This window comes from Halichondria panicea, chromosome 4 (assembly GCF_963675165.1).
Source record: "Halichondria panicea chromosome 4, odHalPani1.1, whole genome shotgun sequence".
NCBI classification, from domain to species: Eukaryota; Metazoa; Porifera; class Demospongiae; order Suberitida; family Halichondriidae; genus Halichondria; species Halichondria panicea.
In genome coordinates, this window is record NC_087380.1 from 4,134,589 (window position 1) to 4,151,515 (window position 16,927).

Consider the following 16,927-nt stretch of genomic DNA (forward strand, 5'->3'; position numbering starts at 1 on the left):
CTCACTCTACATGGTTTGCCATCAAAAATGATTATCTTTCTTCCAGAGTGCAATGCTACCAGAAAATCACTTGTGCATGCATGCATTAATCATAAAAATGACACTTATACTGTGAATCAACTGTAAAGTTTTCAAACAGTCCTACGAGAAATACCAAGCGCTAAATGCTACAACACAAGCGACCCCTATCAACAGGAATGTTCCAGTACTCCAGCATGATTTTGTAGCAGGCTTGCGAACAGGCTGCTTAGTGGGCTTTTCGGGAATCGTTTCAACATTTGGCTTTTTCTCAGGGTCTGGTTTTTTCTCAAGAGTTGATTCTTTTTTCACTGGCTTTTCAATTGGCTGTTCAATTGGCTTTTCAATTGGCTGTTCAATCGCCTGTTCAGTTTCCACAGTAGGGATAACTTCAGGCTTTTTCTCGGGCTTAGGCTCAGGCTTTCCATAGATTAAATCAAGGAGCTTGTCAACAACTTCAGCTACATTCATGCCGTCCTTGGCACTGGTCTCAAAGTACTCTATGCCCAGTGACTGGGCCAGCTCCATGCCTTGCTCCTTGGTGATCACTCTGCTCTCAGTCAGGTCAGACTTGTTCCCCACTAGAATTACTTCAGGATTATCCAAATTCGCTTCTTTGATTCGGGTCATCCTGTATATATATGTGTGAGTATTATGTGAACGGCTGTGTTTATAGATGCCGGATCTATCGGACATACTTACATGTCATCCTGCAGTACATATAATATACAGCAATGCATGCTAGGGATTTATGGTAACGTAAACCACACCTCGCCCTCGTGCTTGGTGGGTTTACTGCCATAAATCCCTAGAACCATATAACATAATATATATTATACAATGCATTGAATGATGCATGCATGGGCCCTTTAACTAATGCAATGGGACGATAATCAATTGCATGAAAACAGGATATATATATATGAACAAGGTCCTGGATGCAGTATTATTATGATGAATGGCCTCACTTTCCCTCAGCATCCTCTAGTGCATCTTTAGCTGTGAGGTCCATTATGATAATGAATCCATTAGATCCTCTGAAGTAGGCACTTACTATTGCTTGATAACATTCTTGGCCAGCAGTATCCCACAACTGAAGTGCGTATGTTTTACCACCCCTGCAATGAAAAATCAACGACTTTATTGCCATATAGATATAGAGTGTATAATTATGAGGATCCAGAAATCAGTATTAAGACCATGTACAGGCAGGCATGCATGTGTAATATTTGTACATACATGCAGGCTAATAAGTATATTAGCAATTCTCTTAATAATATCTCTACCACGTATGCATGGGTATATATACACAATGTATGCATGGTATGGTAATACTATAATAAAATTATACAAAAATACATTTTATTTGTCTCGAACGCACAACCAGAATGTTGTACAAATTATGTGAAAATCTGTATAATTATGAACATGCATGGAAACCTAAGCTCAACTGGCTTTAAACAATAGCAGCAACTAGCAGGAGCAATGAAATGGAAAATCAATTTGAAGGCTATAATTTTATGACAAGGATTTGAAAACGGCTGTGGTGCACTGGGACTACAATATTATATAGGATCATGCACAGCAGAGCCAGAAAATAAACCTGGAATACAAATAAAGTACATTAATTATAGAGCTCCACAATTACGAGCATGCTGACTATAAATAAAAAGGCGTGCCCAGGACAGCTCCGACCGGATGCAACGGGAAAATGGCGAAAATAAAAAAATTAATTTGCTTGAGTCTTGCAAAAAGACGCCCTTGACCGTATAATGCACATTCTTACAGTCTTCTTTTGATACCGCTTCTTCCCAGAGGAGGTACGACATCCGCGTGTCAAAGGAAATGTTTTACACACACATTCCTTAGGTCAAAGTGTAGAATGTGTGTGTGGATGACACGCGGATGACGTACCTCCTCTGGCTTCTTCCGCTCTCTCACGAGATAGTAGACATGATATAAACTTAAAACAAAAAATGGCTGTCAAAAGTTTATTTTCAAGAAGTGTTCTCAACCTCAGAAGAAGCCTATACTGGGGTTCCGCAGGAGCTTTGGTACGAGACTGAAGATACCAAGCAGATCTGTTGATAGAATTGACAGTGCTAAGCGTTTAATTTTCTTGCTGCCAGAGGTTCATTGGCTTTGGAAAACATGAAGATTTGGCAAACTGATGTTGTTGTTGAAGAAGGTAAATAGTCTAGTCTATAGTATAAAAGTAAGTAGTATAGTATACAGTAATCACTAATGTGACTTTATCAACCTGCGAGTGCTTTTTTTAACATTAATTTTCATTTTACATGGATAAAGTAACGAAGTGAAGTGTTGAAAGTCTGTAGGGAACACCTAGTGGGTTCGGGTATCGTCCAAGCACCTCCTGAAGAACGGAAATTGATTGTACTAGTATTGTAAGTTTAAAATATCGCACAAACAGCAGCTGGGTGTTGTGGCTGTGGTGAAGGGTGGGTGACTAGTGACAAAATGGATGGGTGTTTTTCCCGTTCAATTACTAGTGGGTCATCATGCTCATAGCCACCATGACATTTGTATAATAACCTTCATACATAGAGTCATTATTATTAATAACGTTCATCTTTTCTCAGGTCGCTTTGAAGAACTACCCTCGCTTGTTGACAGTCTTCCTGGCATCAACCTATGTATGTAGAAAATGTAAGTCTTACTACTGTATCAAGCAATAATTATATCGTTACCTCTCTGGCCTCTTTTCTGGAGGAACACTCACTGCTAGGGGTTGGTAGTTCTATTATTCATTCCCACATTATTCCTCCAAAGCATAACATAGACCACTTCCCATGTACTCGCAACTTCCATCAGGCCTACAGATGTTTATACTACTGACTCGACTGACCTGTATTTCCAAAACCTGCCTATTATTCTCACTAATGTGCCCATGATAGAATAATTCTTCCCCCAAAATTATGCTCAAAATTATGCCAGCACTACCAACCCCTACCCGGGAGAGCTCTCACTTGTTTGCACCCCACTCTACAACTCTAAATGATAACAAAGATTTGTTTGATATACTGACATTAATTAATGCTGATATAAATTCTTTTTCAGAATCAATTTCGTCAACTTTCTACAATGCACAATGGCATAGTCTCAAGTCTCAATGCCGTCTATTTATATGCAAGAAAGCAAGGAAAACTCTTTGGAAGAGTTCACTGGAGTAATGCTCACTGTAGCTAACCTGGAGCTGATTAGACATTGCCTTTTACTGTACCTACAGACCTACATGAGCATTATTTATTTGTCAGCCATAATCATATATTTTTATTTTTGATTCTGGTAAAGAAGAAAACCCACCAGGAATGTATTCCCCTCCCTTCTGTGTATTTTTTTTAGTGTTCACGGTGTGTATGAATGGGTTCTGAGCGCTTTTGCGCAAGAGAAAAAACAGCTCGTTACTAAGGCTTGAATGAATTTTCGGGGTCAAAGGTCGCGTCCTGGGCAGCTCTTTTTATACCCGGTACTCAAAACTCGCTCCGGGATGATCCGGAAGTTGCTAATCCGGTAATTAAAGCCAACATGCTCGTTTAAGTAGTGCGCATAATTTATGTGCAATGCCATATAGTCACGTTTAGCTTGCTAGCTGTATAACCAACGTGGTATAAGCTTCTCATCTCTTGCTCGCTTTAATTCAAAATCTCCCACTATAATCACACACATGCACACACACAATTTGTACACAAAGGAAAGGGAAATACATTCTTGGTAGTTTTTCTTTTTTACCAGAAGCAGAAAAAAAATAAAAATTAGTTTCATAAATGGCTGACAAATACTTTATGTAAAAGGATTTATATGAATATCAGTAATCTATATCAAACAAAATCTTTACTAATAGGGCAAGTGGGGTGCATGGAACCAGACAGTGAGGCAAAGAGCAATATTTTGCAAACCCAACTAATTGCAATTCAAGAAATAATTATGATTAGCAGCCTACAATAATTATACAGAAACTCTTCCTTCATTTATCATCGAGCAGCTGTAACAGTCGATCTACACACACACACACACACTACCGTATACCTTGCGCATGCCCAACTGAGGTATAATGACTGTACATATGAACGAACAAACTGCAAATAGAAAGGTCGGTGGCTATATGAGCAGGATGATCACCCACTAGGAATTGAACGGAGAAACACCTGTCATAGCCACAACACCCAGTTTTTGTACGCTATTTAACTTACAATACTAGTACAATCAATTTCTGTTCTTCAGGAGGTGCTTGGACGATACCCGAACCCACTAGGTGTTTCCTACAGACCTTCAACTCTCCTCTTCGTTACTTTATCCATGTAAAATAAAATGCAAATGTTAAAAAGCGAAAAAGCGTTCGCAGGTTGATGAAGTCACATTACTTTATACTAGACTACTACTTTTACTATAGACCTATATGGACTATACTTACTTGAGTTATTTATGTCCACATCTTCAACAACAGCATCAGTTTGTCAGATCCTCATGTTGGGCCAATGAATCTCTGGCAGCAAGACAACGCTTAGCACTGTCAATTATACTATACCTACAAAGACTTGCTTGGTATCTTCAGTCTCGAACTTCAGCTCCTGTGGAACCCCCAGTTGGCTTCTTTTGAGATTGAGAACAGACTTCTTGAAATAAACTTTTGACAGTCATTTTTTGTTTTTAGTTTGTGTCTACTATCTCGTGAGAGAGCGGAAGAAGGCGTATCAAAATAAGAATGTAAAAATGTAAAGAATGTGCATTATAACTGTCAAGGGCGTCTTTTTGCAAGACTCAAGAAAATTCATTGTTGCCATTTTGTCATTTTTTGGTTGCTTCCGGTCGGAGCTGCCCACAGCACGCCCTTTTATAGTCAGCATGCTCGTTTAAGTTTAGTTATTGCTCTTGAGTTGCTGTGCTAGACAACTCAGTCATACAACACTATTATTATACATGCACTGCATTATATCACTCTTCTGGTTTCTTTATAATCATGTCACCAGCCGAGGATTTGCACTTTAGTGCTCTAGTTTACTATTATCTAGTCAGTGCAGTTAATAGATGCAGCCTGCAAGCATAAACTGTTATAGAGGGGCAATCTATATTTAAGCCTCAGTTTGCGCATGCGCAATTAATATTCAAGAAAACGTTACTAGAAGCCTATAATTATAGAAGCTCTCACTTGCACTAGTGTGTTTGTGTGTGTGTCATGCTGCTCACTGATCACTGATCAGTTTTCCATGTATTAGATCCCATTTGAGTGTATTTAGCAGGGAACTATGAGCTATAGTACCGGTACTATAGATTGCTCTGGGCTACAAACTACAACATTGTACATTGTATTGTGAGTTACAAGAAGATACACATGTAATAATATGAAAATTATTGTAGCTAAGTCCTTTGTCTAGTAATATAATAACAGAACTAGAATGAAAGAGAGAAGCTCTAGTTTCTTTTTTGGCTTTGTTCGAGAGTAGTATAGGAGACGCTCGTTTTTTGGGCAGTGTGCTGTGCTTTTTTGCTGCAAGGCTGCATGGGGGAGGAGCTGGATGTATGGAAGTGCTGGGATTCTAGCTTTGGCTTCTTCCTAAAGTTCCTTTTGCTTTGTTCAAGAGTAGTATAGGAGCCGCTCGTTTGCTGGGCTTGTTTGCTGCAAAAATTCGGTATCTATGGTTATAGTGTCCCTCATCCCTCGGGCTAAAGCCCTCGAGCTTTGGGACACTATAACACATAGATACCTCATGCCCATGTTCTAACTATAACGAAGTCTCTGGCATACTTGCCAAACATTTCGGGGCTCAAGTAACTCAAACAGACTTCAAGGTGTATTGGGATTTATACCCAAGGACATTTCTATGTCGGGAGTACATACAACTGCACGACCACAATACACCCCAGGTGACTTGCAGTGTATGAAAACACTATAATGGAACGCTTGATAGTCGTGTTATGTTACCTCCATAGCACGAAGGTAACGCAACATAAGCTTGCCTATATAATTATGTCATTTATAAGACAAGTGCACATTTTCAATATTCTGTCAACAATACTACATGACACACTCACCTGAACGCGATGTATTGGCAGCTTTATCCTGCAGGCCCTACAGTATTAATATATAAAGACATTAGTGCAGTTTACCGTATCACTGAAATCTTTAGCAAGCATCAAAAATACGAACTTAGTGAGCGTTGGTCACTTCGCAAATAAAAATAGCAAAACCTAAACTGGTAATGACACACGATACGCAGGGGGTCAAATATTCTGCTGATTTGGCTCATTAGCAAAGGTTTTTCACTTCTTAGCTTATTTATACATGTTGAAACTATGCATGCAGTGTTTACATAAGCACCATGTGAGTTCATAAACAGGTGCCACCCACTGAATTAGATATGTGCTTGTCATAAATTAGCCTCCTTCGCAGCCTCTCCTTTTTCTGTTCTTTGTCACAGAAGAGAAAATTGGAGGAACAAAGAAAGAAAGAAGGAAGCGACAAAGAAAAAGGAGAGCCTGCCTTGCTAAGTTGCGTGATCCCCTACTGACGTAGACAAATTTTAACGAGCGTGGGCGAGAGAAAACCTCAATAACTGTCCTCCCACACAGTACTTGGAGCGCATTTACCAGGAACATAATCTGTAATGAACAGTACAGTCTAGTCTAGTCAGTAGAGTCAGCCTTCGTGAGACCTTTAGTCAGTAGAGAAAGTATGAAAGACTAGAGTAGAGTAGACTATACTGCTGTAATAATTATATCTACTAGTCAAGTGGGTCTGTTCTGAACTCAGGAAAAAAAATGAGCTATATTTAGATATAGATCTAGATCTTTAGTCTTTAGTCTTTACTAGGTAAGCCCTCGTCTACGATGTCTCCACGCTTGATTCTGGCTTACTATCTACGATGCTAACAGCTTTTATGTTAGAGTTTGCAATGCGTAGGCTAGCCTCGATTCAAGGCCGCTTTAGAAGCGGCCTGGTATACCTTGTATGCGCATGCGCTTACATTACCCCAAAAAGGGGGTAATCCGTGTATTTGTGGATACTGTCAGTAAAATAAACACGTATACTATTTTGTATTCTAATTTTAGTGGTCCGTGTTACACACTTTACATATAGCAAAGATGACTAGCTCGACTGACACTGAGTTCTCTTCCGCTCTGGCTTATGCCCTTTCTTGTGTGAAGAGAAGTCATTTAGTTCTGAGGGATAAACAGCTTGACACTCTACAGATGCTGTACAAAGGGAATGATGTTTTCCTGTGGGATATGGAAAGTCTATCTGCTACCAAACTTTGCCTTTTTTATTCGACAAGAAGCTGGATAGAATTAGTTCTCCTCCTAGTGAGCGTAGTATTGTCCCCTAGTGTCTCTAATGGTAGATCAAGTGACTAGTCTACATGATCGTGGTGTTCCTGCTGGTATACTCAGTGGAAACAAAGGGGTCGATAAGAAGTCCAAGTGAGTGCTTCACCTACCCCCAGAATACTCATAAGGCAGTGCCAGTCCTCTATACAAGGCTCTAACTGCTCCAATCGTCCACTGCGAGTGTCCGCATCTCGCATATGTTTTTTGCTACATCGCTGTCTTTCACAAGTTATCTGATCGCCACCTGACATAACAGTAAGTTCAATAGAATCTTTCAAGTATGAATGTTTCTCAAGTATGAATGTTTCTCGATCATTATGTCTATCATGTCTGCGGCCTTTGCCTCATTCTTGTGTAGAACATCAAGGACTACAACCTCAGATTTTTTGGCCATCTCTGTGCTGTGGGGGTGCTTAATGTGACTGACAACACACCGTTTGTACCGCTGGAGGGGCTTGATGTACTCGCACAGTATTCGACCGACTAGAACGACCAAATTTTCTTGGATGCCCTCAATGTCGGCCTTTGTAGGAAGGAAGTGAGTTATTTTTAGGGAACCCAGGTTAGGGGGGAAAAGGTTGAGACTGGAGATGGTCCTTTGCCAACAAACTGTACATTTGCACTAGCTCACCATGATGGTCACTACGTATGTCTCTAACGCCCTTTGTTTTAGCAACGTTGTCCCCCACGAACTTGAAACATGCACCCTCATCAATCCAGGCATCGATAGGACGTTGGTACAGCTTGCTGATTTTCGTGACCAACTTCAACACGGCACAGTAACTGATAGTGACACTAAGATGATTCAGCCTGGAGTATACCTGTGAGTAATTCAATGTAATCATAATTATATAAGAGGAGATGGATTGGAAACGGAGGTAGCATCGCGTTACATTAATTTTTAAATCTGTGTACGGTTGTGCAGCACTTGGGGAAACGATGTTTCTGGAATTAAGACCACTGCAATTAATGCATTCAAAGCCCCCCTAAAACAACATGCATTCTCATGCCCTCTATAATGGTGAGCATCCTTTGGAAAAAATACGTTTTTCAAAATAGCTACAAAGAGTGTCATGCTCTGAGATCTTTATGAGTATGCTTCTAGCTAATGGTAATACTTAATTATCAGTGTACTGCATGTGTCAATCCATACGTTCCGCAGGTGACAGTTGGGAGTATACTGCAGGCACTATCTAGTCTAGATTTTACTAACATTACAATCATACATACATTTTGTAGCCTCGATTAAACCCTGGCCTAACGCGGCAAGGTAACTTCCGTTTCCAATCCCTCTCTGTGATATAATAATTATACCTGTATCTGAAAATACGTAGTGGACACACATCATACATGTACATGTACATGTACAAACCTTTTTGTTTACTCTACAGTTGAAGAGTACGAGAGACAGAAACGACTGAATACCACACATTCTTGTGTTACGCTCTTTCAAGAGAATTGCTGTGGCCATACACATCCCAGGGTAGTGACTCTCTCCGCGTTTATGCAAGTTCCTATGATCTGAACGTCCTACGATCGTCTGGATAAGCCTAAATAGAATCGGAGACTTTCGCTGTAGTTCAGACACAGCCTGTTTCCACGATAACGCTTCCACATTGTCAATTGGAACCCGGTGAAATGTGATGCAATTTGAGAAAACAGACCACTTGGCTTGGTCTAAAAAAGTTGAGATCTCTATGCATACTGATAGAGCAGAGAAATGCCTACACAATGCTATGCTTAGTCTGTACATACCTCATTCTATGACTAAGTTATAATCGTTTGAAGTTGGTTGCTATGAAATTGCATTATTGAAAAAACGCCATTCAAAGATGCCCTACTCCATTAGTAAGCCTATGTTTTGCGTTTTTTGACGAAGCACTGAGGTGAACATATTTGGATATAGAGCACCAGACTTCACATAGAGATAGTAGAAAGGCTATAGATACTTGTAAACTTATAAAACTAAATTCATCACTTTGCACTCAAGGTCACAAATTTGCCTCTAGCTCAAATTGAAAATCTAAGCCAAGTGGTCTGTTTTCTCAGATTGCATCACAAATAGAGAGACAAACTCCCCAGAGTTACGACATAGAGTGGAACATTCGTCGTCAAGAATTTTCATCACACCCTCTACCAATTGGTCCTTCAGTGAAGGGCAAGAAAATGCTGCCTTGGCAATAGACTGAATGTTGCCACTATTCAGTGCCTGGCGTAATTTCTGGAGACTTTCATCTACTTCCGCAGTCACTGTACTGGGTGAGCTCACTGTGATCTGTATATTGTTTAATTAATTAGTGTGATTTTGGTGTGTTTACAGTATCAGATCTGTTATCCTCACCATAACTGTTTCAGTCGAACCAGGCTTGGAAATATCTCTTGCAACACCTTCTGAACCTTTAAGTTAATGGTTATATATTAATTTACGTTCATTTCGTTTGTAGGTGGTTTAACATACCGTCAACAGAAGAAAACTGCTCGAGATTGGTCAACTCTAACAGCGGTGGCTGACGAGGACAGTCTGTGTGCGCTATGAAAAAGAGATGATTCCTGTCATTTACATATATGATTTGTTGCAATCAACCTACGTTCCTCCCTGGTTGAGAAAGCAAGCCTTCTTCCAGGTGCTCCTACTGTCAGACGTTTTGCTAGAGGTCTAGCATGGACTGTGTGAGGTGATGCTTCAAGCCCACTGGTGTCTTTAGTTCTCTTCCTACCTGATACCATAGGACTACAGATGGAAGCCTTATTTCGACCCTGCTCAAAACCACACTTAGCCATACTTCTAAAGGCTTAAGTTTAGACTCCAGAGACTGGAATTTGTTTGTGCAAGCTCTACAAATGTATGAAGATAGCCCATCACACTCACTAACTGGCAGCTCTAGCAGTTTGCCAAGTCTGTCTGGAAGGCATCTTTGAACAGACTCTTTGCTGAACAGAGCTGAGCAGCGAGTAGAAGTAACAATGTTGCAGCACAATCTGCATATTCTGGTGGCTGCCATTGTCTTGAACATTCTACCACCAACAACCACGCAGTTTTACGTATTTTTCCTTTGTGTACTTTGTCCGATTTTATCACTTGCGTAATACTGATAAATATACGAATTATTTCGCGCATGCGCATACAAGGTATACCAGGCCGCTGTAAAGCGGACTTGAGTCGAGGCTATGCGTAGGCATGCTGTAGCTTTTTGCTCTGTCAGGCTCCGCCCAGCTAGTGATTGCCCACGTTCATTTTCACTCGTCTACCACTCGTCTACCGTCACGCGACTTAGCAAGGCAGGCTCTCCTTTTTCTTTGTCTCTTCCTTCTTTCTTTCTTTATTCCTCCAATTAGTCCCGTATTTTATCTTATTAAACTACGACAAAGAACAGAAAAAGGAGAGGCTGCGAAGGAGGCTAGTCATAAATGTGGTCGGTCACTGAGAGGCCCATTATTCTCATTGAGACCTGTTCAAATATTCAGAGGTATTCACGGAGGTCTATGATGTCTACACTGTAGACTACAGGCCTCACATGTGACCAGAAGACTCTAGCCAAAAAAAGAAGCTCTATAATTATGGCAACAGTCGGATGCATGGTGCCTACTGCAAAAAGAGGAGACACTAGGCTGGGTTTTGTAGCCGTCAAAGGGCCAGTTGAGCAACACATTGTCTCCTACAGATATGCTCCTGCAGTAGCTTCCTGAGCATATAAATACACGCAGGGTTTTTTCTTTAGCAACTTATTCACAATATATTTTGGTATGTGCGAACTGGATAACAGTTGCTTGCTATGCTTTCGACCTCCTGTGCTAGCTCTTCTCTTCAAGTTTGCATATACCACGCAGTTGCTTAGCTTATTTTCTATCAGTTATTGGCCTCGTCCAACATGTAAGAGACTGGCATTGTGTGTTGATCGTTTTGTATTTGCTTATGTTTAGACGTAATGCCAGTCTAAGCCTGAGTTTTGTGATTGACCTCGTGAGGGGCTAAACTGAGAAGTGAATGCTGTGTGTGTTGGACCGTTTAATAGCTAGTCCTACGTAGATTGTTTTATCCGCACGGTGACACAATGGTCTCTGCGCTATTCAGAAACCTTCACTTGGCCTATAACTGTTATTAGATCATGTCTACCATTAATCCTGCAGTCTGGTTGGCTATAGGTATAAATATAGTGTTATTTCCAACATGTACTTCACATAGCCTCGAGGAGGCGACCTAGCGTTATTTTAGAGACAAATCGGCCTGGGAACGAGGCTAGTACATCACCTAGAAAATTATGCAGCATAGATTAGATAAGAACTGTCAAATCTGATTGGAAGAGCTTTTCAATCTGTCACAACGTCATGAACATGTACACAGCCCTTTAACAATGCAAATGATATTCATGACATGTTTCACGTAATGTAATTGACAATGTAAGTGGACCGTGTTGTTAAACATACACATGATCTAATTTGCTAACCTAGACCGTTCATGACGTAGTGGCGGATTGTGACATACAGCTCTCTCCCACTTTTTGGTACTTCCCTGGCCACAATGTTAGTAATTTTTCACATTGCAAATGTGTTTTTAAAGATCAAGTTTTTTGTGCAGAAGTAAGTGGAACTTCAAAAATTGGTGGAATTCAAGAAGAAGATAGAACAGGAATGAGTAAAAACTAGCCAATTTATTGATGATGCTGTATCCTAATTTATATATAAGACTTCTGGTTCTCACAGTAAATATATTGATGGTGTTTATAACCAGTGTTGCAGAGGCCTGGAGGCCCTATGGTTATACAGGCAGAAAAGGAGCTTTGTATCACTGCTGCATGCATGCACTAGATCTACTACGGTATGTCACAGCCACGCAGGCCACCTATCTCATGAGTGGCCCATGCACACACTTTATTCCCCATGCAGTACGGTGGATAATGGTACACAACTTGCGCATGATTTGAATACGTACATACGAGATACTCAGAGCTTGTGGTTCTGAAGATACTCTCGCAGGGAGTTTAGAAGTGAGCGCCATGAGGGCTGTTTGTGCTTCTTTTGGTGTTGTGTAGTCTTTGCTGAGAACCTTCCTCACTCGAGAGCTACACGCAAAACCTACAAACATTAGCCGTGATATATGATTATTTGAACACACATGCAACATGTACACTTGTAATTATTTCACTCACTGCTTCGCAATGGTTCTTGGCTGTTTTGGTGTACAGTCGACAGAGAGAGCCTAGGTGAGTCTCTGGATTGTTGAGCAATGATTCGACTCGGGGGTAGCTTCTCATGCTGCTTGAGTCTAGATCTATATCTAGTTTCAGTACTGGCAGTAGGAGTTGACAACTGTGGAGATAGCTTTCTCTTGTCACTGCCTCGTTCAACCATAGCATATTAGCTAGCTTTTAGCTGCTAGCCAGTCTAGATATAATGATCTAGATGTTTAATGCAAAATTCCCTAGTGAATAAATCCATAGGCCAGATTCGAGGCTAAATCTATACAATGTATACGTATATACATGTACTTGATATAAGACTCACAAACATAGCTGAATCAGCAATAAACTACAATATAATTATAGTAGTTCCTACAGTTCCATGGTTCCACAGTTCCATGGTTCCACCGTTCCATGGTTCCATAGTTCCATGGTTCCACAGTTCCATGGTTCCACAGTTCCATGATTCCATGGTTCCATGGTTACACGGTTCCACCGTTCCATGGTTCCATAGTTCCACAGTTCCATGGTTCCACCGTTCCATGGCGCCACGGTTCCATAGTTCCATGGTTCCACAGTTCCATGGTTCCACCGTTCCATGGTTCCACGGTTCCAAGGTTCCAAGGTTCCACAGTTCCATGGTTCCACAGTTCCATGGTTCCATGGTTCCATAGTTCCATGGTTCCACAGTTCCATGGTTCCATGGTTCCACAGTTCCATGGTTCCACCGTTCCATGGTTCCATGGGGCCACGGTTCCAGTTCCACGGTTCCATGGTTCCACAGTTCCAAGCATTCCTTGGTTCCATAGTTCCATGGTTCCATAGTTCCATGGTTCCATAGTTCCATAGTTCCATGGTTCCACAGTTCCACGGTTCCAAGCGTTCCACGGTTCCATAGTTCCAAGCGTTCCATGGTTCCATAGTTCCATGGTTCCAAGCGTTCCATAGTTCCATGGTTCCACAGTTCCATGGTTCCATAGTTTTATGGTTCTATGGTTCCATAGTTCCAAGCGTTCCATGGTTCCATAGTTCCAAGCGTTCCATGGTTCCATGGTTCCAAGCGTTTCATGGTTCCAAGCGTTCCATGGTTCCTACTGTTCCAAGCATTCCATGGTTTCTACTGTTCCATGATTCCAAGTGTTCCATTGCTCCATAGTTCCAAGGAGTCCATTGTTCCAAGCGTTCCATGATTGTTGAACATTTTTAAAGGAACAGTGGGAACCATGGAACGCTGGGAACGAGGAACAGTATAGAAACCATGCACGGAACAGTAGGAACCATGGAACCATGGAAGAAGTGAAAAGTTGGACACATAGAACACTTAGAACCAGGAACAGTAGGAACCATGGAACGCTTGGAACCATGGAACAGCAGGAACTATGGAACTATGGAACAGTAGCAACCATGGAACAGTAAACCATAGAACGCTTGCATGGAACCATGGAACTATGGAACCACGGAACAATGGAACAGTAGGAACCATGGAACGCTTGGAACCATGGAAAAGTAGAACCATGGAACGCTTGGAACTGTGGAACAGTAGGAACCATGGAACGCTTGGAACCATAGAACCATGGAACACTTGGAACCATGGAACGCTTGGAACCACCATGGAACGCTTGGAACTATGGAACTATGGAACCATGGAACGCTTGGAACTATGGGGAACCATGGAACTGTGGAACCATGGAACTATGGAACCATTGAACCATGGAACGTTTGGAACCATGGAACTGTGGAACCTTGGAACCTTGGAACTGTGGAACCATTGAACTATGGAACGCTTTGAACCATGGAACTATGGAACCATGGAACCATGGAACCATGGAACGGTAAAACCATGGAACTGTGGAACCTTGGAACCATGGAACGCTTGGAACCACCATGGAATGCTTGGAACTATGGAATCATGGAACTATGGAACCATGGAACTGTGGAACCATGGAACTGTGGAACCATGGAACGCCTGGAACAATGGAACCATGAAACGCTTGGAACCATGGAACGCTTGGAACTATGGAACCATGGAACTATATGGAACCATGGAACCGTGGAACGCTTGGAACCGTGGAACTGTGGAACCGTGGAACTGTGGAACCATGGAACTGTGGAACCATGGAACTATATGGAACTGTGGAACCATGGAACCATGGAACTGTGGAACAATGGAACTATGGAACCATGGAACTATATGGAACTGTGGAACCGTGGAACTGTGGAACCATGGAACTATGGAACCATGGAACTATATGGAACTGTGGAACCGTGGAACCATGGAACTGTGGAACAATGGAACTATGGAACCATTGGAACTGTATAGGAACTACTATAATTATATTGTAGTTTATTGCTGATTCAGCTATATTCGTGAGTCTTATATCAAGTACCTAGCCCCTGTGCGGTTAATTAGCTGGATGCGAAATAAGCTATGTCAGCGTTTTAACTTAATGTCTATAGTATTATTGTATAGTATTTATAGTGTCCAACATGGTGTCTTTTGTAGTGTCCAATAGTGTTCTGTCAACAGTATTTAGTAGTGCCCCATGGTGTACTATAGTGTCTACGGTGTGAGACTGGCCCCTCGCGCTACGCACGCGAGGGGCTGTCGCCGCCAGTCTAAGTGTCTATGGTGTCCTACAGTTAGTGCCCGTGGTGTCTATGGTGTCCTACAGTGTCTATGGTGTCCTACAGTTTCTCAGTGGCGTTCAGTAGTGCCCGTGGTGTCTATGGTGTCCTAGTTTCTCAGCGGCGTTCAGTAGTGCCCATGGTGTCTACGTTGTCCTACAGTTTCTCAGTGGCGGTCAGTAGTGCCCGTGGTGTCTACGGTGTCCTACAGTTTCTCAGTGGCGTTCAGTAGTGCCCGTGGTTTCTATGGTGTCCTATATAGTGTCTATGGTGTCTTACAGTTTCTCACTGGCGGTCAGTAGTGCCCGTGGTTTCTATGGTGTCCTAGGGTGTCTCTATGGCGTTCAATAGTGCCCGTGTTGTCTATGGTGTCCTATAGTGTCCATGGTGTGTCTATGGTGTCATACAGTTTCTGGTGTCCTACAGTTTCTCAGTGGCGTTCAGTAGTGCCCGTGTGTCTATGGTGTCCTAGTTTCTCAGCGGCGTTCAGTAGTGCCCATGCATGGTGTCTATGGTGTCCTACAGTTTCTCAGTGGCGTTCAGTAGTGCCCGTGGTGTCTATAGTGTCCTACAGTTTCTCAGTGGCGTTCGGTAGTGCCCGTGGTGTCTATGAACCGAAGCGAGGTATACGGTAGAGGATCGGAGAGTCTCTTTGTCGGCTCACTTCGAAATGCCTTGCAAAGGGGGCTGCAAAGCATTCATTCATCCACGCAGTATCCAGCCACTTCACCGGTGCTGGACTATCCTCGTCGATTTTTCTATAGTATCGACCAGGGAAGCATGTTTCAGAAGTTCCGCAAGCATATCCCCTCTCTCTTCCCCTGGATAGAAGCCTGCTACTCCAGCCAGCCCAACCTCTTGCTGGGAAGCCACTCCCTACTCAGCTGCAGCGGAGTTCAGCAAGGAGATCCTTTAGGTCCCCTTGGTTTTGCCCTCACCCTCCAACCTATCATTCAATCTGAAGTCCCTGGCCTGGCCCTTAATGCGTGGTATTTGGACGACGGTATACCCTAATCGGATCCCCCAACGACCCCCTATCTGATCATTGAAAGAGAAGGTCCGGGAATTGGCCTGTTCCTGCTGAGGCTGATGAATCTGTCAACCCCTTCCCTGGCTGTCCGTGAAGGCTTCTCACTCCTTTGGTTGCCCAGTCAGACCTCCTGATTTCTGCGATGCAACATTTCAAACTCTTGTAGACAAGATCAAACTCTCTCTGAACCTTCTCCACACCCTTGAAGACTCTCAAGCACAAACCACTCTGCTACGCTCATGTCTTGCACTTCCCAAAGTTGTCTCAGTCCTCCGGGCCACGTTTGCACTACTGCGCATGATTTTGACTGTTCCATCCAGAGGGCTCTTGAGAGTATCCTGGGTGGACCTTCATCAGTCTGGTCGTGGCAGAAGGCATCCCTCCCTTGTAGTAAAAGGAGGACTTGGGCTGCGTAGCGCCCCACTTCATGCATACTTGGACTCCTCTCTCCGCTCAGCTCCCTTGGTTGAAGGACTTCTAGGCCGCTCTCCTCTTCTAGGCCGCTCTCCTCCCCCATCGATCTTCTTAGATGAAACAGTGTCGGCCATTGCCTCCTCCTCTGCTTGTCCTGACTAGCAGACTCTGAATGATATCGATTTCCCCTCAGACAGGGAGCCCTCTCTGCTGCCATCGATGAATCCGTGCTTAAGAGCCTGTTAGCATCAGCCCCCACCCTGTTAGCATCAGCCCCCACCACTAGGCCACGAGCACTGGCTGGACTCCCTCGCTCACA

General features: G+C 42.6%; 2 protein-coding genes and 2 long non-coding RNA genes across 15 annotated transcripts; 2 read left to right on the forward strand and 2 right to left on the reverse strand.

Moving 5' to 3' along the window:
- Positions 1-6: 6 nt before the first annotated feature.
- Positions 7-14,227, reverse strand: LOC135335470 (ras-related protein Rab-3-like). Of its 11 annotated transcripts, XM_064530980.1 has the most exons (8): positions 12,510-14,227; positions 12,293-12,435; positions 6,070-6,106; positions 4,451-4,700; positions 4,230-4,327; positions 1,073-1,136; positions 987-1,017; positions 7-649 (listed from the first exon to the last, which is right to left on the reverse strand). In XM_064530980.1, the coding sequence occupies exons 6-8, from the start codon at positions 1,086-1,088 to the stop codon at positions 142-144; spliced, it is 555 nt and encodes a 184-aa protein (XP_064387050.1). In that variant the 5' UTR covers positions 1,089-1,136; positions 4,230-4,327; positions 4,451-4,700; positions 6,070-6,106; positions 12,293-12,435; positions 12,510-14,227; the 3' UTR covers positions 7-141. The 11 variants fall into 11 exon arrangements, with proteins under 11 accessions (XP_064387050.1, XP_064387056.1, XP_064387053.1 ...); XM_064530986.1 differs by lacking the exon at positions 987-1,017 and having other exon boundaries at positions 12,510-14,223; XM_064530983.1 differs by having other exon boundaries at positions 987-1,136; positions 12,510-13,455.
- LOC135335473 (uncharacterized) lies at positions 2,030-3,206 on the forward strand. Its single transcript, XR_010394512.1, has 4 exons — positions 2,030-2,206; positions 2,326-2,423; positions 2,619-2,685; positions 3,097-3,206. It is a non-coding gene; the product is annotated as an uncharacterized LOC135335473 (long non-coding RNA).
- LOC135335472 (uncharacterized) lies at positions 7,475-9,957 on the forward strand. 2 transcript variants are annotated; one of them, XR_010394510.1, is made up of 5 exons: positions 7,475-7,617; positions 7,721-7,900; positions 8,083-8,185; positions 8,754-9,621; positions 9,807-9,957. It is a non-coding gene; the product is annotated as an uncharacterized LOC135335472 (long non-coding RNA). The 2 variants fall into 2 exon arrangements; XR_010394511.1 differs by lacking the exon at positions 9,807-9,957 and adding an exon at positions 9,683-9,697.
- LOC135335471 (uncharacterized) lies at positions 9,386-10,143 on the reverse strand. Its single transcript, XM_064530988.1, has 4 exons — positions 9,951-10,143; positions 9,821-9,892; positions 9,704-9,759; positions 9,386-9,637 (listed from the first exon to the last, which is right to left on the reverse strand). Exons 1-4 carry the CDS (start codon positions 10,141-10,143, stop codon positions 9,386-9,388), a joined length of 573 nt encoding a protein of 190 aa, XP_064387058.1.
- Positions 14,228-16,927: the final 2,700 nt, after the last annotated feature.

Excerpts from the sequence above, each read along its gene's own strand:
- LOC135335470 (XM_064530976.1), bottom strand. The coding sequence starts at position 1,168 with ATGGCAATAAAGTCGTTGATTTTTCATTGCAGGGGTGGTAAAACATAC. Across the intron at positions 650-986 it reads CTAGAGGATGCTGAGGGAAA|GATGACCCGAATCAAAGAAG; the intron begins GTGAGGCCATTC and ends ATATATATACAG.
- LOC135335471 (XM_064530988.1), bottom strand. The coding sequence starts at position 10,143 with ATGGCTAAGTGTGGTTTTGAGCAGGGTCGAAATAAGGCTTCCATCTGT. Across the intron at positions 9,893-9,950 it reads TTTCTCAACCAGGGAGGAAC|CGCACACAGACTGTCCTCGT; the intron begins GTAGGTTGATTG and ends TCTTTTTCATAG. Across the intron at positions 9,638-9,703 it reads GTTCGACTGAAACAGTTATG|ATCACAGTGAGCTCACCCAG; the intron begins GTGAGGATAACA and ends AACAATATACAG.